Source organism: Platichthys flesus, chromosome 21, assembly GCF_949316205.1.
Source record: "Platichthys flesus chromosome 21, fPlaFle2.1, whole genome shotgun sequence".
Taxonomy (NCBI): Eukaryota; Metazoa; Chordata; class Actinopteri; order Pleuronectiformes; family Pleuronectidae; genus Platichthys; species Platichthys flesus.
The window spans coordinates 3,082,276-3,104,941 of NC_084965.1; the positions used below are offsets into that span (position 1 = coordinate 3,082,276).

General features: G+C 39.4%; 2 protein-coding genes across 2 annotated transcripts; both read right to left on the bottom strand.

Moving 5' to 3' along the window:
* Window positions 1-3,789: 3,789 nt before the first annotated feature.
* Window positions 3,790-12,242, bottom strand: adgrg2a (adhesion G protein-coupled receptor G2a). Its single transcript, XM_062380024.1, has 15 exons — window positions 9,950-12,242; window positions 9,694-9,812; window positions 8,943-9,079; window positions 8,707-8,863; window positions 8,085-8,240; window positions 7,757-7,879; window positions 7,558-7,603; window positions 7,367-7,470; window positions 7,095-7,219; window positions 6,715-6,983; window positions 6,516-6,615; window positions 5,483-5,769; window positions 5,287-5,388; window positions 4,720-4,839; window positions 3,790-4,620 (listed from the first exon to the last, which is right to left on the bottom strand). Exons 2-15 carry the CDS (start codon window positions 9,772-9,774, stop codon window positions 4,520-4,522), a joined length of 1,908 nt encoding a protein of 635 aa, XP_062236008.1. The 5' UTR covers window positions 9,775-9,812; window positions 9,950-12,242; the 3' UTR covers window positions 3,790-4,519.
* LOC133933040 (uncharacterized) lies at window positions 10,264-22,220 on the bottom strand. Its single transcript, XM_062379993.1, has 4 exons — window positions 22,099-22,220; window positions 21,902-22,019; window positions 21,213-21,396; window positions 10,264-10,353 (listed from the first exon to the last, which is right to left on the bottom strand). Exons 1-4 carry the CDS (start codon window positions 22,211-22,213, stop codon window positions 10,264-10,266), a joined length of 507 nt encoding a protein of 168 aa, XP_062235977.1. The 5' UTR covers window positions 22,214-22,220.
* Between the last annotated feature and the right edge of the window lie 446 nt (window positions 22,221-22,666).

Consider the following 22,666-nt stretch of genomic DNA (forward strand, 5'->3'; position numbering starts at 1 on the left):
TGTGACAAAGCAGGTGCTGCAGCAGACAAACAGAAAAACCACTCCTCCTCTGGTCATATCAGGTTTAAACTTCACATATTCCATGTTTCAAAGGAACCAGAGAAACGTCTGCTCCACTTGACTGAGAACATTATCTGTCAGTTTCGTTCCTGCTGCACAGAACTCGGTGATGAAAACCCGCCCCTGTGCTGATGCAACTTGGACAAATAGGTATAGAATAAGACGTCCCCTGGGCCACAGCAACACTTTTCTTGTCTTGTATGTGTAACCGTGTATCCCTCCCTCTCCCGTCTGTTTCTTTGTACTTCGTCTTTGTCCAGGATGTGAATGTCCATGAGAGGGTGAAAGGACCCTCGGCTGTGTAAGCACACTCTGAGTCATACTTCAGCAAAGATACAAGAAGTGCATGGAGTCGACTGATGCTCATATTCAGCTGTTTCTCTTCCTTGACTTCTTAGCTGCATTTCACTTAATAATCTTCGTAAACACATTCATGACATTCATGCTGTTTATAGCACTTTTAGTTTAATATACAATTAAACCCCCCATTGTCACCTGCTTGCTTGCAATACCACAGACTACTGTATGCTAGCGCTACAGTCCATAAAGTTATTACCGTCCATGCAGACAGTCCAATCTCATAGTTTCAGTTGCACTTGTGGTATGCAATGCAGTTCACTCTTTAGTCTGTGTACCAGTCATTTTGAATCTGTTAAGTATCTTTCATACTTTTGCATGTGCGTCCCTTAAAGTCTGAGCAGTAAAAAAGCTGTTTATTGTCTGTTTTGAGAATCCACGTGACAAATGCTTAACTGCAAATCCATGCTGGCAGTCTGTTTGTTTCTCTACGAAACTCAAAGGCCGGCGATGGCTGGAGGACAATAAACACAACTTTGAATTTGCCATTTTCCAAACAATAAAGACGATGCTGAATCGCTGACTCCGCTCGATCAACGTGTGATGGAGAGATTTGCCTCAGTGACCTGATAGTCGCCGGGGGACACTTTAGTTTGTGCTGATGGTGGGAAGCGGACGTTATTAGCCAATGTGTTCGGTTTCAAATGAATCAGCTCTTGTACTCAAAGATGAAACTGTGTGTGATTGATAATACGAGTACACGTGTTCATCATGGCACAAAACATTCAGGAAGTTCTTTATGAAATAGATTTGATTCCTGCATCGGCAGAAACAAATTGAGATTCATTTTCTGCATGGACGCGAAAGGTCCCAGCAGAGTGAATGTAAATTAAACAAGTAGATGAAGAGCTGTTTCGACAGCCTGATGTACGGGGTAGTCTTACACAATATCGTGTCCGTCCAACACAAACAGACACATCTATATAGGTATTTCATGTAGTTTTGAAAGGACTGGTTTCATTTGCCGTTAACATTGTAAAAACTCCTTATTAGAGGAGAGATACTTTGAGTAGAAACTTCAGATTGAGAATGAACCATGTTTAAAAGGAGAAACTGGGCCTGTTTCATGAGTAATGGGTTTTTCCCGTCACCATCAGGACGCAGCCACTCTTCCTAAAACCCAAACTCTCCGTTCTCTCGATAAAAGAATTCCTCCAAAACAAATAAAAAACTTGCCAGTAACTCAACAGATTTCTCTGCCAGTAAATGCATTTTTTCCATTTGTCCAATCTGTCTAACTCCGATGAAACCATAACACAGTTAGTGACTTCAAGCTGCCGCCTGTTCCCTCCACCAGATGGGCCATTGTGACAGAAAGGGCTTGGACAGCGTTCTGTGGCTGCACGGACACACACGAAAACACACAATCGTACACAGGAGTGAAAAGAACTGATCATTCCTCAGATTCCTTGTGTTTCGCTGCCCTCTGTTAACACATGTTAAAACAAACTGCTCCTCAGACACAACACTTTTATTAAACTGTCGCCAAATCTACGATGAACAAGCCACGTTTGGGAGGCCGAAATATCTCAGGTTAAGTAACTAAGATATCATGAGTAATATTTTAAATTTCTACATTTAAAAGGTACGTGCGGCCACTCAGAACCACATCTTAGTGGATATTTGCTGTAAGGGAACTGCACTAATGGAGCTTGATGGGATATTTACCTCAGTTGTGTCGACCCTGGGTGGTTGTATTAGGAGCGAGTCTTCAGGGAACAGAGAAATCAGACTGAATGAGCCAATGTTCACCTAATGAACAACTGCTGAGGTGCAAGTGATCAATACTCTTCAGCTGTATCTAAAGGCAGCTCTGAGCTGGTAAAGGCTGCAGCACACTGGAGGGTGTCAGACACATAGTTTAGTTTGTTATGTGTAATTTCAATTGTGTTATGTGAGTTGACAGTGATTTAAGATGATCTGAACTTTGAATGTGTGAAAACGCAAATGTCCCAGTGAGACGCTCCACAAACTTTACTTGTACCACCTCTAAACTACATAAATAAATGTGGGAACATATCAGCGTCTTCACATCTGTACTTTCACACAGTTGCTTGAACAAAATGGAAAAACTCCCGGTGTGACCTGCATGTAAATGCCACCCGGGTGTTTGAGCGGGGGAAAGGCAAACCCCCCCGGGGGAAAGACACAGACCTTTCATTTGGCCTGGATTAAATATTGATGGCCTGTGATAATAGAGAAAAGAGCATGAGTTTCGATGTCACAGTGGAGGGGGTCGATCCTTTGTTAGTGAACTTTAGGGAGAGGAATTTATTTATTTATGTTTTTCTCATGCCCCCGAGACCAGTCCTAAAATGTCCTTTTATAAAATGAAATGTTAATCGATTTCGATGCCTCCGTGTGTTATATTCTCTCTTTAACCCTTCGCTGACATTAAGCATCATCGAGCTGTGCTGCAGCTGCACTAAAAGTTAACCTTCAAATCTAATTAAAACTCCAGATGAGGAAAAAGAACCCGCCTCCCTCTTGACTGATGCGTGATCAGTTGCTTGAATCTGCCAGAAAATTAGTGGAGTGAACCAGACTGAGACACATTTATTTTGCTTGTCAAGACGCTCGGATATTGAATCTGACAGGTTCACAGCAGAGGCTGACAGAGATTTGCATATATGAATAATCTGACCGTGAATTAGGTTTTTAAGGATTTTGCAGGTCAGTTGTTTTGGCTCGTTACATGTCCCAGCTTTCAGTTTCACAGATAATATGGTTCAGGAAGAACAGGATTGTAAGTGAGATGTGCTTTTTCTTCTTGTGTCACTGCTATTGACATTTTCACTTTATAATAACCATGCATCAAACTTTCATCTGGGGAAATCATGAAGTGTGGATGTTGGTGAACCTGCTCAGTTTTCTGGGATTACAGGATTACACTGACATCTGGTGGAAGTTTGGTGGCTCTGCTGAGTTTACCAGCAGCACTAGATCACATTTATCCTCCTATTCCATCCTTCATCGCCCATAAAGAAGTTAACATGCCCGTAATGAAAAGATGTTACCCTACAACAACTAAGAATACATTATTTGGAATGGAAGATTTTCTACATCCTTTAAAAATGAGTTTTGTTATGTCTATAACTATTTCTATAACTAACATCTGTGCACATGATGCTGGCAAATATAGAGTACGTGACAAATGACAAAAGTTCTCTTTAGACAGTTATTCAATTTGAATTGTAATAAATCAGTGTCAGTAACAGTGACTGACCCGGCTCTGCTGAAGGTTACACAACCCTGTGGTGAGCGGGGAAGGTAATGGAGGGTTTTCCCTGTTGAGCAGGTTTGATGAAAAGATGTAAAGATGTCAGGCAGACGTGAAAGTCTCTGACTCAAAACAGACAAAGGGGACAGGTAATAAATTGAAGGTTTATTATCTTCTCGTTCGTGACATGCACATGTTCACCCACAAGGACATTTAGTCAAATCTGCTCCCGATAAAAAAAGGGCAGGATGTAAATCCTCACTGTCTGCTGATGCTCCAGCAAACTGCACAACCAATACACTTCTTTAAAAAAATATCTGATACAATCTCATATAAAAGTGCATCTCTCGAGTCTAAATCAACATACTAAAAAAAATATAGATTAGATAAAAAAGCATGTGGTATTTCTCAAAGTGCCTTTAGACCTCCCTCATCAGAGAGAGGGTCAAATATATAAAAAATACAGTGGCAACAGTTCATGGAACAATGGAGATATCTTCATTTCTCCCCATCATGTTCCAAAAGGTATAAAAATCTACTGAAAGAGAGCAAACTACCCTCACAACAATCAAAACAATCTGAATATAATGTAATAGAATCAACGTTTGCAGTAATAATTCTACAGATGCAGAAATAATTCAGATTTTCAGTCACAAATCCTCCTTCTGTACATTGACCGCTGTCAACAAGCCTCCTTCATCTTTTCTGTTTTCCACAGTCAATATACAAATGATATCAAGTAACAATTTTCCACTCCAGGAACTTCAGTCTCACTTCTTCTCTGACACCTTTGATCCTTCATTACAACTTCAATCCTTCATCTCATGTAACAGTGATAACTTCTTTAAGCCCCCCCCCCCCCCCCCCAACGGGACCCAGCCATCAGGGTTCGCCCCGTGAAAACGTGTTTCGTCTGTGGATCTCGTTGAAGACGACGTCGCTGTTGGTGCTGTCCGATATTCCGCTGTCTACAAACACAGACCCTAAGGAGGGAGAGGGGAGGGGGGGTAACACAATTACAGATTAATCATATTTTTGTGAATATATGTAAGCATGTGCAGGAGTGGCAGATTCAAACCTACCACTGCTACTGGTGACATCACTGACGACAGAGGACCTTTGAGAGGAGGAGGCGGCAGCTGAGGTGAAGGCCGTGGCCATCGACAGATTCCTGTTGTTCTGAGTGGCCGTACGACTCCAATCTGCAGAAAGGTTAATCATGGTGATTAGTGACAAGTATCGTTGATCATTAGGCCAAAACACTTGATGGTGCACAACTGGAGTCATGTCCCTAACATCTGCTGGTGGCTACTAACACCTGCTAACATCTACTGGTAGTTGCTAAGTTAAACTATGCAGGAGGCCGTCTAACGTATGAGTGATAATCACCATTTTGTTCTATTTTCTAAAATGAAACCAAGCTTAAGGTAGTTTCTTCATTGAAATGCATTTTTTTCTATTTTACAGATACATCAAAATGAAGCTCAAATATCCCGGACTTTTGAAGTAATTTGGAGCAACGTTATCAAGAATCCATTCAAATAGTTTGATAGGAAGCAAAGGATTATGATTAATAGGTTCTAAAGTTATAGGGAGAATACACACTGATCTAATGTGTTAGAGGAATAAGAAAATATTTGGTTTCCCACCAGAGTTCTCAGCCAATCGCAGCCTCCCGCAGCAGAGATAAGTCCGCCACTGCCTCCTGACGTTCTCCTTGATAGCACAGTGGAAAACAAAGACAAAGAAACCTGCAGAGAACAAGTAAAAAAAAAAACATTCTCAAGGTTTTGGTAACATGGATAAACTTTCATTTTTGAAAAGGAGTTCATTTTGAGATGTCACCTTGCAGAGAGTTGAATATGGTGAAGAGGTAAACGAAGGGCAGGTAGAGCGGCCCCCAGGCGAACAGAGCGAAGCCCCAGGTGAGGCCGAGCAGGATGATGAGGCCGCTGACGCTGCGCACGTCCGTCATCAGCCCTCTGTTCGGAGCCTGGTTCTGAGGGTTCTGCCTCTTGATCCGAGAGAGTTGGATCATGACCACGATGAAGACAATCAGACACACGGCAAAGATCGCCAGGAAGTACGCCACCACGCCCACGTAGAAGGCGATGTCGTTACGCAGCCAACAGCTGAGGGCGGACACAAGAAGAAATGTCATTTGGCTTTTGTCCAAAGCGACTTACAATTAGTACACTCAACATTTATGAGGGGCCATTTACACAGAACTGGAAAATCTTTGAACCTTTTTAAAGTTCAAACGCAAGCGAAAAGGTTGTTTTGCTAAATATAATCAACAGTTTTCTGTGTGTTTATAATGGAAAGGGAATCCGTTGAGTGTCTGGTAAAGTTCATAGGGGATTTTGAGGAGGTTTCAGAATCAGATATATATTTAATTCGCTTATGATAAATGTGTTTTTATGTGTTAAGGAAGGAAATTTAGATTTATTTATCATTGGTGAAGCACAAATGTGACTTTAAAAACTTTACAGCTGCTTGATTGCATTTATGCAAGAAATCCATCTGAACTTGTTAATCTCTCAGGTCCTTTTGAGATTCAATTTTAATATCTGTCCTGATAAGTTAACCCTAACCCTAACCCTGAATTCGGGTCATGTAAATCACTTGTATTTCCTGAAAGACAGTTAGAGACAAATTCGCATTTAATGTCTCAGCACCGCAGACTGAGCACAGTTAAGAAAAGAGTGTGTGTCTCTCTCACCCTCCAGTGGTCAAATACAACAATGACAGGAATAATACAAAAAGTCTCATATGATCTGTTTTGTTTTTTCTCTTGGACCTTGAACATCACACGCCAATGACATACAGCATTAACCTGCATTTACATAAAGGTAATAAAGATTTAAATGTAACTTACAAGTCGTCTGTTGTGCCATCTGTGTATTTTCCGTATGTCACTATACCGTAGTTATCTTTGTCTACTGCTATTATGATGATCACCGGGATGAGAGGAACACCTGCAATACAATCAAATATTTACAGAAGAGTTAAGCTTAAAAAACACATTTTAAACATGACTTCACTTTTGGCGGTGAGGTTTAAAGTGCAGGACGTACCCCAGCCTATCAGGGAGAACTTGAGCATGTATTTGCTCAGGTAAGGCGTGAACACTTTGACGATGCTCAGGTACATGTGCAGCGCCTCCAGCCCGGCCCAGGTGAATGTGGTCAGCAGAAAGTAGTGCAGGAAGAAGGCGGTGCTGATACACAGCCCGACTGCCGGGTAGAGCGCCAGCCAGCCGTCCAGTAAGAACACCAGGTTGAGGAAGAGCAGGGAAAAGGACAGCTGCACCAGGATCTTGGCCGGTATGTCTCGCATCAGTTTCCTGCAAAGACGGAGATTATTAGGGAAAACACAAGGAACAGACACCATGAAGTGTCTCTTATGAAGCTCAGATTGAAATGGTCTTGGCTTTTGTAAAGAGACAGATTCTTACTCAAATGAAAGGTACGTCAGTAAAGTGACGGCAAGAAAAATAGCAGAGACTCCACAGCCGATGTAGGTGATGAAAGTTAGGATTTGTGCGTGCTCACGATCGATTATTCCTTCTCTGGGCAAATCCTGCATGGAGGACGGGACAGAGACACAAATATACAAACAGTGAACACAAAAACTAACTTTATAACTGTATAAACACTGCAATTCTGATTTGTAAATTACTAAATTGACACTATTATCGTCAGAATATCTCAAGCATTAAACACTAACCAGGAGAATTGCAAATGACGTGAGATGATTGCAGCTGCAAATCGTTTTTTCCGACGTGGCGTTGACAACAAAGCAGCCGTCAGAGCTCCAGCCTCCATCACCACCTGAAAACCCCAAACACACATAAACAGGAATATTCACACGTGAGGTAGTACAACCAACTGCAAGAGGCATAAATGTCCAGTACCCACCATTCTGAGTGAAGTCCCAAAATACACAGGAAGCCACAAAGTTTCCCTGTGAACCAAAGAAGAAAGTTTGAATCGTCTCCTACAGCTGCTAATTCACAATTAACCTTTTATTTTGAAAGGTTTATTTCAAATTTTCTTCGTCCAATGTTTTTCTGTTCCTGTTGTTGAATAAGTGGGTCGTGAAAATGAAACCACTCACGGGTGCAGGGTTGGTGTTTTGGATGGTGAAGCGAATGTCCTCACTCAAGTTGCTTATTGACAAATTGGCAACACTGGAGCCCAGAACTGTACTGACGACAGTTGTGTTCTCTAATGATGGGTCCTGCAGAAGAACGAGAGGCATGGAATCAGTTCAGTAGAATATTCAGTTTTCTTTCTATTTGAGTGTAGTAATTGCTCTGATATCAAATGTAAGTTTTATTGCATCCTAGAAAAAAAATTGAGAAACAAAAAATGCACTTTCTAAGTCTTTTACACCAATAAATAATTGACTGAGGACAGATCTGGGTGTGACGGAGGTGAGGTACCTGGAAAAAGGCGTTTTTGGTGTAGAAAGTGAACTGGACCCTGCTAGCCTGCTGCTGCTGCTCAGGACTGAGACCTGCAGTCAGGGTGGAGGGCAGGAAAACTGAGCCCAGAGCAGGAGCCGACCTCTTGGACCTGGTCCTGCTGAGAGCACGAAGCTGGAAAAAAAAAAAGCGTTAACAAGGGATAACTCCAATAGTAAGAGGTAATAAATAATGAACTAGGCTCACAATGGCGACATCTGCAGGAATTAAAGGAGATTGCAAGTCAACATCAGTTAAAAAGTCATAAATAACTAAACATGCATATAAATATTTGATAATATGAAATAGCCATACATATACAATATGTAAATAGGATTAGATATAGCTAGATGTATTACATTTACTGACAGTTTATATGATAATACACCCAAGTTAATTGTACACCAAGCAGTTGTGTATCCTACTTCTTGTTTAAAACTTTGATGAAACCAAGTGAGAGATTCCGAGTTAGACTCACAGAATCAAGATGATATAGTCTATAGGTAAATTTGTACTAAAGATTATATGATTTGAACGGTTTTGTGGAGTTCTCTTTCTTGTCCTGTGTTTGCTTTGAAAGAAAATCCTTAAAGTATGCTACCTGGACATTATCCGTGTTGAAGATGTCGACAGATGTCGTCGGGAAGTTGGTTCCATCCACCGTCCTGACGGCTAGAACCAGGGACTGTGCCGAGAGGATCCCTCGGTCGCCGCTGACGGCCAGCTTCAGACCCACGGTGTCCACGACTCGAATCAGCCTGTCGACACCAGACATTTAATAGAGATCTCGTGTTCATGTAACGGTGAATGTCGGTGAGGGTTTATTGTGGTTTGTACCTATTAGCTGTCGCGGAGAGGGCCTCAGCGTCGGCCTCCATCAAGTTGCTGATGATGTTGATGACTTTTTGTCCCACAGACCTAGAGACAGTGGGGCCGTCCAGCAGCCTCTCCAGCTGCTCCGCTATCTGCTCCACCTGCAACATCCAACCTGATTAACTCAAACTCCACAAAGTCACCACACGAAAGACGAGACAGCGACATTTAAAGTATTCAGCAATAACTGTTATTACATTTACACATGTATTATTCCTGCTGATGCCTTTGTACTGAACATTTCATATTCTATAATTGTCTTTTTTATAATACAAATGTTATTTTATTCTAGTCTGTATGTTTATCATATAATATATTATAAAATCCTTATTATTGCTCAGTCTTCTATTTGACAACTATTCTCTTTGCTACTAAAGAGCTTTTCTGCAAATGTTTGTCACACAATTATACTTGTGAAGATAAATATCTTGAGTATCTGAGATGAAATGATAAATGTGGTAAAATAATAATAACAATAAATTTACAAATTTTAGCCACTGTGCTAATAGGCTTAGAAGTTTACTTTACTTTGTCATTCAATTTGTGTAGGGGGTCAACTCACGAACACAACTGACTGGAGGATTTTGCTATTTGGCTCTTGAACTCCATGACCTGGGCTTTTTAATCATATCACAACGTACATAACGCTAAACTTTACCAGCTCCGCTCATCTTTTAACTCCGTAATGTGTACGTTAGCATATCAGTAGTTTCACCTGAGAGGAGTCGAGCTGCGACGCATCCTGAGTTTGGTTCAGCATCCTGTTCGCCAGCTCCTCTTTGGCCTCTTGGCTCATCGTTGTTCCTGAGGCAGCTGTGGAAGTCGGCGCTGAACCTTGGATAAGAAAAAACTCGTTAAAATAATTAACTTCCTCCGTTACTACAAAACCACAAACATATTCAAATTAAGGTCTTCACGTGTCCCTCAAACTATACAAAAACAATGTCGGCAAAGTGATAGCTACAACGTACCAGTCGGTGCTTCGGTTGTGCTGATGACGACGGTAGTTGGGAGAGTTGTTGTGGTTGTTGAGGGAACCAAAGCAGTTGTGGTGTTGGGCAGTGCCGGATGTGGGCCAGGTGTAGCAGCAGTATCGTTGGTAGTTGTAGCAGTAGTAGTAGCTGTAGAATTATTAGTCGTTGTTGTAGTTGTACTTTTTGTGGTTTGGTTGAGAGCGGTCGTTAAACTGCTGGTAGTTGAGTTCTGGTTGTAGCTTGTTGTTGAAGTAGTGTTGTTGGTGACAGTGGGATCAATGCTGTTGGCAGTTGTCGTGGAGTTTGTGGAGTTATTTGCAGATGATGTGATGCTGTGGGTCACACTCGATGTGGTGTGATTTGTGGTTTGGTTGTCCAGCGGAGATGCAGTGGTTGTAATGCTGTTGTTCACAACAGAAGTTGTGTTGTCCACAGTCAAGTTTGTTGTCGTTGTTGCATTGTTTAGAGCTGTGTTAACTTGAGAAGTCGTGTGAGTCACAGTTGTGTTCTGTGGTGTTTCCGTGATGGGTGCAACTGTTACATTCAAAGAAACAGTAGTAGTTATAATATTCTCTATTGCTGTGTAGTTGTTCGAGACAGTAGTTGCATTAAATTCTGCTGTGTAATTATAAGAGGCTGTTGTGTGATTGTTGGAGGCTGTTGTGTAATTGTGGGTGGCTGCAGTTACATTATACACTGTTGTGTAATTCGAAGAGGCTGTGGTGTAATTTGTTGTGTAATTCTTAGATGCTGTTGTGTAATTGTTGGATGCTGTTGTTACATTGTACTCTGTTGTGTGTATTGTTGTATTGCTTTTTGTGATTGTGCCATTATTTAAACTCCTGTTCCCAGCTGTAGTTACATTGGATCCTATTGTGTAATTGTTGGCTGCTGTAGTTACATTATACTCTGTTGTATTACTTGTTGTGTAATTGTTGGTGACTGTAGTTACACTGGAGTTGGTTGTGTAATTGTTAGAGGCTGTTGTGTAATTTTTGGAGGCTGTAGTTACAATGACATCTGTTGTTTTATTTGTTGTGTAATTGTTGGTGGGTGTAGTTACATTGTATTCTGTAGTGGTATTGTTAGAAGCTGTTGGGTTATTTGTTGTGTGGATGGTAGATGCAGTTGTGTAATTGTGGGTGGCTGCAGTTCCATTGTACTCTGTTGTGTAATTGTTGGCTGCTGTTGTATTTCTTGTTATTGTGCCATTGTTAACATTCCTGTTCTCAGCTGAAGTTACATTGTATCCTGTTGTGTTATTGTTGGCTGCTGTAGTTACACTAAACTCTGTTGTGTTATTGTGAAAGTCTGATGTGTAGTTGTTAAAGGCTGTTGTGAGATTGTTGGTGGGTGTAGTTAGATTGTACTCTTTAGTCTGATTTATAGAAGCTGTTGGGTTATTTGTTGTGTAGATGTTAGAGGCTGTTGTGTGATTGTTGTTTGTTGTAGTTAGATTGTATTCTGTAGTCTGATTTATAGAAGCTGTTGTGTTAATTGTTGTGTAAATGTTAGAGGCTGTTGTGTTATTTTTAGGTGAAGTTACATTGTAGTTTGTTGTGTTACTTGGGGTAGAAGTAACTGGTCTCAATGCTGTTGTGTTGTAAACTGTTGTGTTACTTAGAAAAGGTGTGATTGCATCTGTAGGAGTTACAGTGTAGTTTGTTGTGTTTTTTGGGGAAGATGTAACTGGTCTTAATGTTGTTGTGTTGTTAACTGTTTTGTTACTTGGAGAAGGTGTAGTTGCATCTGTGGTCGTTAAAGCGTAGTTTGTTGTGTTATTTGGAATAGATGTAACTGACCTGGTTGTTGTTGTGTTGTTAACTGTTGAGTTACTTGGAGAAGGTGTAGTTGCATGTGTGGTAGTAACAGTGTAGTTTGTTGTGTTGTTTGGAAAAGATGTAACTGGTCTGGTTGTAGAAATGTTGTTAACTGTTGTGTTACTTGGAGAGTGTATTGTTGTATCTGTTGCACTTACAGTGTAGTTTGTTGGGTTATTTGAAATAGATGTAACTGGCCTGGTTGTTGTAATGTTGTTAACTGTTGTGATACTTGGAGAAGGTGTAACTGCATCGGTTGTAGTTACAGTGTAGTTTGTTGTGTTATTTGGAAGAGATGTAACTGGTCTGGTTGTTGTTATATTGTTAACTGTTGTGTTACTTGGAGAAGGTATAACAGCATTTGTTGTAGTTACAGTGTAGTTTGTTGTGTTATTTGAGAGAGATGTAATTGACCTGGTTGTTGTTATGTTTTTAACTGTTGTGTTACTTGGAGAAGGTGTAGTTGTATCTATGGTAGTTACAGTGTAGTTTGTTGTGTTATTTAGAATAGATGTTACTGGTCTGGTTGTTGCTATGTTGTTAACTGTTGTGTTACTTGGAGAGTGTACTGTTGTATCTATGGTAGTTACGGTGTAGTTTGTTGTGTTATTTGGAATAGATGTAACTGGTCTGGTTGTTGCTATGTTGTTAACTGTTGTGTTAATTGGAGACAGTGTAGTTGTATCTGTTGCGGTAACAGTGTAATTAGTTGTGTTACTTGGAGAAGGTGTAACTGGTCCGGTTGTTGTTATGTTGCTAACTGTTGTGTAACTTGGAGAAGGTATAGTTGTATCTGTTGCAGGTACAGAGTAGTTTGTTGTGCTATTTGTAAGAAATGTAACTGATCTGGTTGTTGTTATGTTGCTAACTGTTGTGTTACTTCGAGAGGGTGTAACTGCATCTGTTGCAGTTACAGTGTAGTTGGTTGTGTTATTTGGAATAGATGTAACTGGTCCAGTTGTTGTTATGTTGTTAACTGTTGTCATACTTGGAGAAGGTGTAACTGCATCCGTTGTAGTTAATGTGTAGTTGGTTGTGTTATTTGGAATAGATGTAACTGACCTGGTTGTTGTTATGTTGCTAACTGTTGTGTTACTTGGAGAAGGTGTAGTTGCATGTGTGGTAGTAACAGTGTAGTTTGTTGTGTTATTTGGAATAGATGTAACTGGTCTGGTTGTAGTAATGTTGTTAACTGTTGTGTTACTTGGAGAGTGTATTGTTGTATCTGTTGCACTTACAGTGTAGTTTGTTGGGTTATTTGAAATATATGTAACTGGCCTGGTTGTTGTTATGTTGTTAACTGTTGAGTTACTTGGAGAAGATGTAAGTGCATCGGTTGTAGTTACAGTGTAGTTTGTTGTGTTATTTGGAAGAGATGTAACTGGTCTGGTTGTTGTTATGTTCTTAACTGTTGTGTTACTTGGAGAAGGTATAACAGCATCTGTTGTAGTTACAGTGTAGTTTGTTGTGTTATTTGGAATAGATGTAATTGACCTGGTTGTTGTTATGTTGTTAACTGGTGTGTTACTTGGAGAAGGTGTAGTTGCATCTGTGGTAGTTACAGTGTAGTTTGTTGTGTTATTTGGAATAGATGTAACTGACCTGGTTGTTGTTGTGTTGTTAACTGTTGAGTTACTTGGAGAAGGGGTAGTTGCATGTGTGGTAGTAACAGTGTAGTTTGTTGTGTTATTTGGAATAGAAGTAACTGGTCTGGTTGTAGTAATGTTGTTAACTGTTGTGTTACTTGGAGAGTGTGTTGTTGTATCTGTTGCACTTCCAGTGTAGTTTGTTGGGTTATTTGAAATAGATGTAACTGGCCTGGTTGTTGTTATGTTGTTAACTGTTGTGTTACTTGGAGAAGGTGTAGCTGCATCTGTGGTAGTTACAGTGTAGTTTGTTGTGTTATTTGGAATAGATGTAACTGGTCTGGTTGAACTAATGTTGTTAACTGTTGTGTTACTTGGAGAGTGTATTGTTGTATCTATGGTAGTTACAGTGTAGTTTGTTGTGTTATTTAGAATAGATGTAACTGGTCTGGTTGTTGCTATGTTGTTAACTGTTGTGTTAATTGGAGACAGTGTAGTTGTATCTGTTGCGGTAACAGTGTAATTAGTTGTGTTACTTGGAGAAGGTGTAACTGGTCCGGTTGTTGTTATGTTGCTAACTGTTGTGTAACTTGGAGAAGGTATAGTTGTATCTGTTGCAGGTACAGAGTAGTTTGTTCTGTTATTTGTAAGAAATGTAACTGATCTGGTTGTTGTTATGTTGCTAACTGTTGTGTTACTTCGAGAGGGTGTAACTGCATCTGTTGCAGTTACAGTGTAGTTGGTTGTGTTATTTGGAATAGATGTAACTGGTCCAGTTGTTGTTATGTTGTTAACTGTTGTCATACTTGGAGAAGGTGTAACTGCATCCGTTGTAGTTAATGTGTAGTTGGTTGTGTTATTTGGAATAGATGTAACTGACCTGGTTGTTGTTATGTTGCTAACTGTTGTGTTACTTGGAGAAGGTGTAGTTGCATGTGTGGTAGTAACAGTGTAGTTTGTTGTGTTATTTGGAATAGATGTAACTGGTCTGGTTGTAGTAATGTTGTTAACTGTTGTGTTACTTGGAGAGTGTGTTGTTGTATCTGTTGCACTTCCAGTGTAGTTTGTTGGGTTATTTGAAATAGATGTAACTGGCCTGGTTGTTGTTATGTTGTTAACTGTTGTGTTACTTGGAGAAGGTGTAGCTGCATCTGTGGTAGTTACAGTGTAGTTTGTTGTGTTATTTGGAATAGATGTAACTGGTCTGGTTGAACTAATGTTGTTAACTGTTGTGTTACTTGGAGAGTGTATTGTTGTATCTATGGTAGTTACAGTGTAGTTTGTTGTGTTATTTAGAATAGATGTAACTGGTCTGGTTGTTGCTATGTTGTTAACTGTTGTGTTAATTGGAGACAGTGTAGTTGTATCTGTTGCGGTAACAGTGTAATTAGTTGTGTTACTTGGAGAAGGTGTAACTGGTCCGGTTGTTGTTATGTTGCTAACTGTTGTGTAACTTGGAGAAGGTATAGTTGTATCTGTTGCAGGTACAGAGTAGTTTGTTCTGTTATTTGTAAGAAATGTAACTGATCTGGTTGTTGTTATGTTGCTAACTGTTGTGTTACTTCGAGAGGGTGTAACTGCATCTGTTGCAGTTACAGTGTAGTTGGTTGTGTTATTTGGAATAGATGTAACTGGTCCAGTTGTTGTTATGTTGTTAACTGTTGTCATACTTGGAGAAGGTGTAACTGCATCCGTTGTAGTTAATGTGTAGTTGGTTGTGTTATTTGGAATAGATGTAACTGACCTGGTTGTTGTTATGTTGCTAACTGTTGTGTTACTTGGAGAAGGTGTAGTTGCATGTGTGGTAGTAACAGTGTAGTTTGTTGTGTTATTTGGAATAGATGTAACTGGTCTGGTTGTAGTAATGTTGTTAACTGTTGTGTTACTTGGAGAGTGTATAGTTGTATCTGTTGCACTTACAGTGTAGTTTGTTGGGTTATTTGAAATAGATGTAACTGGCCTGGTTGTTGTTATGTTGTTAACTGTTATGTTACTTGGAGAAGGTGTAAGTGCATCGGTTGTAGTTACAGTGTAGTTTGTTGTGTTATTTGGAATAGATGTAATTGACCTGGTTGTTGTTATGTTGTTGACTGTTGTGTTACTTGGAGAAGGTGTAGTCGCATCTGTGGTCGTTAAAGTGTAGTTTGTTGTGTTATTTGGAATAGATGTAACTGACCTGGTTGTTGTTGTGTTGTTAACTGTTGAGTTACTTGGAGAAGGTGTAGTTGCATGTGTGGTAGTAACAGTGTAGTTTGTTGTGTTATTTTGAATAGATGTAACTGGTCTGGTTGTAGTAATGTTGTTAACTGTTGTGTTACTTGGAGAGTGTATTGTTGTATCTGTTGCACTTACAGTGTAGTTTGTTGGGTTATTTGAAATAGATGTAACTGGCCTGGTTGTTGTTATGTTGTTAACTGTTGAGTTACTTGGAGAAGGTGTAAGTGCATCGGTTGTAGTTACAGTGTAGTTTGTTGTGTTATTTGGAAGAGATGTAACTGGTCTGGTTGTTGTTATGTTCTTAACTGTTGTGTTACTTGGAGAAGGTATAACAGCATCTGTTGTAGTTACAGTGTAGTTTGTTGTGTTATTTGGAATAGATGTAATTGACCTGGTTGTTGTTATGTTGTTAACTGTTGTGTTACTTGGAGAAGGTGTAGTTGCATCTGTGGTAGTTACAGTGTAGTTTGTTGTGTTATTTAGAATAGATGTAACTGACCTGGTTGTTGTTGTGTTGTTAACTGTTGAGTTACTTGGAGAAGGGGTAGTTGCATGTGTGGTAGTAACAGTGTAGTTTGTTGTGTTATTTGGAATAGATGTAACTGGTCTGGTTGTAGTAATGTGGTTAACTGTTGTGTTAATTGGAGAGTGTGTTGTTGTATCTGTTGCACTTACAGTGTAGTTTGTTGGGTTATTTGAAGTAGATGTAACTGGCCTGGTTGTTGTTATGTTGTTAACTGTTGTGTTACTTGGAGAAGGTGTAGTTGCATCTGTGGTAGTTACAGTGTAGTTTGTTGTGTTATTTGGAATAGATGTAACTGGTCTGGTTGAACTAATGTTGTTAACTGTTGTGTTACTTGGAGAGTGTATTGTTGTATCTATGGTAGTTACAGTGTAGTTTGTTGTGTTATTTAGAATAGATGTAACTGGTCTGGTTGTTGCTATGTTGTTAACTGTTGTGTTAATTGGAGACAGTGTAGTTGTATCTGTTGCGGTAACAGTGTAATTAGTTGTGTTACTTGGAGAAGGTGTAACTGGTCCAGTTGTTGTTATGTTGCTAACTGTTGTGTAACTTGGAGAAGGTATAGTTGTATCTGTTGCAGGTACTGAGTAGTTTGTTGTGTTATTTGGAAGAAATGTAACTGATCTGGTTGTTGTTATGTTGCTAACTGTTGTGTTACTTGAAGAGTGTATTGTTGTATCAGTTGCACTTACAGTGTAGTTTGTTGGGTTATTTGAAATAGATGTAACTGGCCTGGTTGTTGTTATGTTGTTAACTGTTATGTTACTTGGAGAAGGTATAACAGCATCTGTTGTAGTTACAGTGTAGTTTGTTGTGTTATTTTGAAGAGATGTAACTGGTCTGGTTGTTGTTATGTTCTTAACTGTTGTGTTACTTGGAGAAGGTATAACAGCATCTGTTGTAGTTACAGTGTAGTTTGTTGTGTTATTTTGAAGAGATGTAACTGGTCTGGTTGTTGTTATGTTCTTAACTGTTGTGTTACTTGGAGAAGGTATAACAGCATCTGTTGTAGTTACAGTGTAGTTTGTTGTGTTATTTGGAATAGATGTAATTGACCTGGTTGTTGTTATGTTGTTAACTGTTGTGTTACTTGGAGAAGGTGTAGTTGCATCTGTAGTCGTTACAGTGTAGTTTGTTGTGTTATTTGGAATAGATGTAACTGACCTGGTTGTTGTTGTGTTGTTAACTGTTGAGTTACTTGGATAAGGTGTAGTTGTATGTGTGGTAGTAACAGTGTAGTTTGTTGTGTTATTTGGAATAGATGTAACTGACCTGGTTGTTGTTGTGTTGTTAACTGTTGAGTTACTTGGAGAAGGTGTAGTTGCATGTGTGGTAGTAACAGTGTCGTTTGTTGTGTTATTTGGAATAGATGTCACTGGTCTGGTTGTAGTAATGTTGTTAACTGTTGTGTTACTTGGAGAGTGTATTGTTGTATCTGTTGCACTTAAAGTGTAGTTTGTTGGGTTATTTGAAATAGATGTAACTGGCCTGGTTGTTGTTATGTTGTTAACTGTTGAGTTACTTGGAGAAGGTATAAGTGCATCGGTTGTAGTTACAGTGTAGTTTGTTGTGTTATTTGGAAGAGATGTAACTGGACTGGTTGTTGATATGTTCTTAACTGTTGTGTTACTTGGAGAAGGTTTAACAGCATCTGTTGTAGTTACAGTGTAGTTTGTTGTGTTATTTGGAATAGATGTAATTGACCTGGTTGTTGTTATGTTGTTAACTGTTGTGTTACTTGGAGAAGGTGTAGTTGCATCTGTGGTATTTACAGTGTAGTTTGTTGTGTTATTTGGAATAGATGTAACTGGTCTGGTTGAACTAATGTTGTTAACTGTTGTGTTACTTGGAGAGTGTATTGTTGTATCTGTGGTAGTTACATTGTAGTTTGTTGTGTTATTTAGAATAGATGTAACTGATCTGGTTGTTGTTATGTTGCTAACTGTTGTATTACTTGGAGAGGTTGTAACTGCATCTGTTGCAGTAACAGTGTAGTTGGTTGTGTTATTTGGAATATATGTAACTAGTCCAGTTGTTGTTATTTTGTTAACTGTTGTGTTACTTGGAGAAGGTTTAGTTGTATCTGTTGCAGTTACTGTGTAATTTGTTGTGTTACTTGGAGACGGTGCAACTTGTCCGGTTGTTGTTATGTTGCTAACTGTTGTGTTACTTGGAGAAGGTACAGTTGTATCTGTTGCAGTTACAGTGTAGTTTGTTGTGTTATTTGGAATAGATGTAACTGGTCTGGTTGTTGTTATGTTGCTAACTGTTGTGTAACTTGCAGAAGGTGTAACTGCATCCGTTGTAGTTAATGTGTAGTTGGTTGTGTTATTTGCAATAGATGTAACTGGTCCGGTTGTTGTTATGTTGTTAACTGTTGTGTTACTTGGAGAAGGTTTAGTTGTATCTGTTGCAGTTTCAGTGTATGTTGTGTTATTTGGAATATATGTAACTGGTCCGGTTGTTGTTATGTTGTTAACTGTTGTGTTAATTGGAGATGGTGTAGTTGTATCTCTTGCAGTAACAGTGTAATTTGTTGTGTTACTTGGAGAAAATGTAACTGGTCCGGATGTTGTTATGTTGTTAACTGTTGTGTTACTTGGAGAAGGTCTAACTGCATCAGTTGTAGCTACAGTGTAGTTGGTTGTGTTATTTGGAATAGATATAACTGGTCCGGTTGTTGATATGTTGTTAACTGTTGTGTTACTTGGAGAAGGTTTAGTTGTATCTGTTGCAGTTACAGTGTAATTTGTTGTGTTACTTGGAGAAGGTGTAACTGGTCCGGTTGTTGCTCTGTTGCTAGCTGTTGAGTTACTTGGAGAAAGTGTAGTTGCATCTGTGGTCGTTAAAGTGTAGTTTGTTGTGTTATTTGGAGTAGATGTAATTGGTTTGGTTGTTGTTATGTCGCTAACTGTTGTGTAACTTGGAGAAGGTCTAGTTGTATCTGTTGCAGTTACAGTGTAGTTGGTTGTGTTATTTGGAATGGATGTAACTAGTCCAGTTGTTGTTATGTGTTTAACTGTTGTGTTACTTGGAGAAGATGTAACTGCATTGGTTGTAGTTAATGTGTAGTTGGTTGTGTTATTTGGAATAGATATAACTGCTCCGGTTGTTGTTATGTTGTTAACTGTTGTGTTACTTGGAGAAGGTGTAACTGCATCTGTTGCAGGTACAGTGTAATTTGTTGTGTTATTTGGAAGAGTTGTAACTGATCTGGTTGTTGTTATGTTGCTAACTGTTGTATTACTTGGAGAAGGTGTAACTGCATCTGTTGTAGTTACAGTGTAGTTCGTTGTGTTATTTAGAATAGATGTTACTGGTCCGGTTGTTATGTTGTTAACTGTTTCGTAACTTGGAGAGGTTGTAACTGTATCTGTTGTAGTTAAAGTGTAGTTTGTTGTGTTATTTGGAGGAGATGTAACTGGTCTGGTTGTTGTTATGTAGCTAACTGTTGTGTTACTTGGAGAAGGTGTAACTGCATCTGTTGTAATTGCAGTGTAGTTTGTTGTGTTACTTTGAATAGATGTAACTGGTCCGGTTGTTGCTCTGTTGCTAGCTGTTGTGTTACTTGGAAAAGGTAAAGTTGTATCTGTTGCAGTGACAGTGTAGTTTGTTGTGTTATTTGGAGTAGATGTAACTGGTTTGGTTGTTGTTAAGTTGCTAACTGTTGTGTAACTTGGAGAAGGTATAGTTGTATCTGTTGCAGTTACAGTGTAGTTGGTTGTGTTTTTTGGAATGGATGTAACTAGTCCAGTTGTTGTTAAGTTGTTAACTGTTGCGTTACTTGGAGAATGTCTAACTGCATCTGTTGTAGCAACAGTGTAGTTGGTTGTGTTATTTGGAATAGATGTAACTGGTCTGGTTGTTGTTATGTTGTTAACTGTTATGTTAATTGGAGAAGGTGTAGTTGTATCTGCAGTAACAGTGTAATTTGTTGTGTTACTTGGAGAAGGTGTACCTGGTCCGGTTGTTGTTATGTTGCTAACTGTTGTGTAACTTGGAGAAGGTATTGTTGTATCTTTTGCAGGCACAACATAGTTTGTTCTGTTATTTGGAAGAGATGTAACTGATCTGGTTGTTGTTATGTTGCTAATTGTTGTGTTCCTTTGAGATGATGTTACTGCATCTGTTGTAGTGTCAGTGTAGTTTGTTGTGTTATTTGGAAGAGATGTTACTAGTCTGGTTGTAGTTATGCTATTAACTGTTGTGTTACTTGGAGAAGGTGTAACTGCATCTGTTGTAGTTACAGTGTAGTTTGTTGTGTTATTTGGAGAAATCGTAACTGGTCTGGCTGTTGTTATGTTGCTAACTATTGTTATACTTGGAGAGGGTATAATTGTATCTGTTGCACTGACAGTGTAGTTTGTTGTGTTATTTGGAGAAATCGTAATTGGTCTGGCTGTTGTTATGTTGTTAACTGTTGTGTTACTTGGAGAAGGTATAGTTGTATCTGTTTCAGTTACAGTGTAGTTTGTTGTGTAATTTAGAAAATACGTAAGTGCTTTGGTTGTTGTAACTGCATCAGTAGGACGTACAGTGTAGTTTGTTGTGGTATTTGTTGAAGACCTAACTTGTCTGACTGAAGTGATGTTGTTCACTGATTCGTTACTGGAAGACTGTGTATAAGTATCTGCTGTGGTTACATTGTACACTGTGTGATTGTTTACATGTGCAGTTGCTGTTGTTATGTTGTATATTGTTGTGTCCCTGGATGTTTTAACAGTACTTTCCTTGTAGAGTGTTGTGTTATTTGGGATAGATGTAAGTGCTGCGAGTGCAGTTATGTTATTCACTGTTGTTTTACTGGGAGAAAGTGTAAGTGCATCTGCTGTGGTTACATTGTGCAGTGGTGTGTGAGTGGGAGACAGTTTAGTTGTGTTAAATGTTGTTGACTGAGCCAGAGTAGTTGAGTGGTCTGCAGATGTTGCGATGTTGGTTTGTGTTGAGTTGACAGTAGTTACTGTTTCTGTTGTGCTTTGTTGTGTTGGGGTTGGGTTTTGAATCACTGTACTTCCATTATACTGATCCCTTGTAGTCGGAAATGTTGTTTGAAGTATGAGTTGCGCTGTTGAGGATTGTGCGCCTCTACTTGTTGTGGGTGACGTTGTCGTGACAGTCTGAGCTATTCCCTGTGTTGCATTTTTCTGTTGCGCTGCTGTGGTGTTGTCGGTTGTCGTGTTAGTGTGTCGGTTGGCTTCAGAAGTGCCGGTTGTAGTCGGGAAAATGCCGGTCGTGGTGGTGGAAGGTTCCGGAGGACAAGTGTCAGTCAGAAGAACCGCGAGTGTCTCATTTGCTTCACTGTGAGAGAACAGGCAAAAATTGAAATATGCAATATTCAGAAACTTAACATGAACTAAAATGCTTTTATTAGACCATCATGTTCATTCGTTAGTTTGATCGTCTGCTCGATATCACGTCAAGACGCAAGAGAGACAAAAAGTAAAGACAAAGTTTTAGCCAAAATTTGGGGAATTTCAGAACCTCCACAAAAAAGAATTTTAAATTTGCTAACTGCTACTACCCTTAGCTTTGCATAGACATTAGCATACATTCTGGAAATGGGGAAAAAGCCAGCCACTGCCCAAAGGTAACAATGTTAGCTTACCAGTTGGGAACTGAATCAATGAAAACCATTTTTCAAATTTGTTTAAATGGTCCAAAAAGCTACATGAAAAACTAACTTGGCAAATTAACAAAATCCTTGGTTGATACATTGTTAAATTTAAAAGATACAAAGCAATTATTTTCTTTGGGGCATGTTTGGATCAAAGGGGTTTTTGATATAAATGCTGTTTAATTTTACCATTTAACCAGAGTGGAGCTCGGTTGGCAGACGGTGGAGTTCGGCTGCTCACTGGCGACCCAGGTCAGGTTGGACGCCAACAGGGTGGGGACAGTGGAACCAGTAGAACCACACAACACTGAAGACAGAGATTTCCTTTACAATGGGGAATTCATAACGGGATCAATGTGTGAAAAACAAAAATCATGCAGACTGACCCATGCGTGTGAGCGGCTTGTCATTTGTGATGCTAGTGTTGTTGTCGATGAGTCGCTGCACAGCTTTGCTCAGGGAGCAGCCATCGACAGATCCAGACATCTCCAGTATCAGCATGCAGCTGGTTAACCTAGTGAGCAGTGGTTAGAAATCCCCCGTTACTAATTATTGTCAAACACATTATGAACAGTATTGCAACCCCCACAGTATGTTCATTTATGGTCCATCTGTTTCCTCATATTTCTTCATGAGTGCCTGTTGCCCATCATCATCAATGATATATATGAGAGTCCAGGAATATTAATGAATATTTAAAGGAAAATCAGCAACATCTGTTTCTGCATATTTTAAAGTGCACTTCATAAGATGTCTACCTCTGCGTGGTCCCCTGACATTCCAGTTGAGTGCGCTACAATAAAGAAAAAGGTTTGAGTGAACATGATAGACAACTTTCACATATTGAAATATGTGTAAATCTTATCTGCAGTATTTTTTACCTTGTAATGATTGGAAATCTCTGGATACTCCGCACCAGGTGGTAGCAACTGTCAGATGAAATGTAGAAAGTTA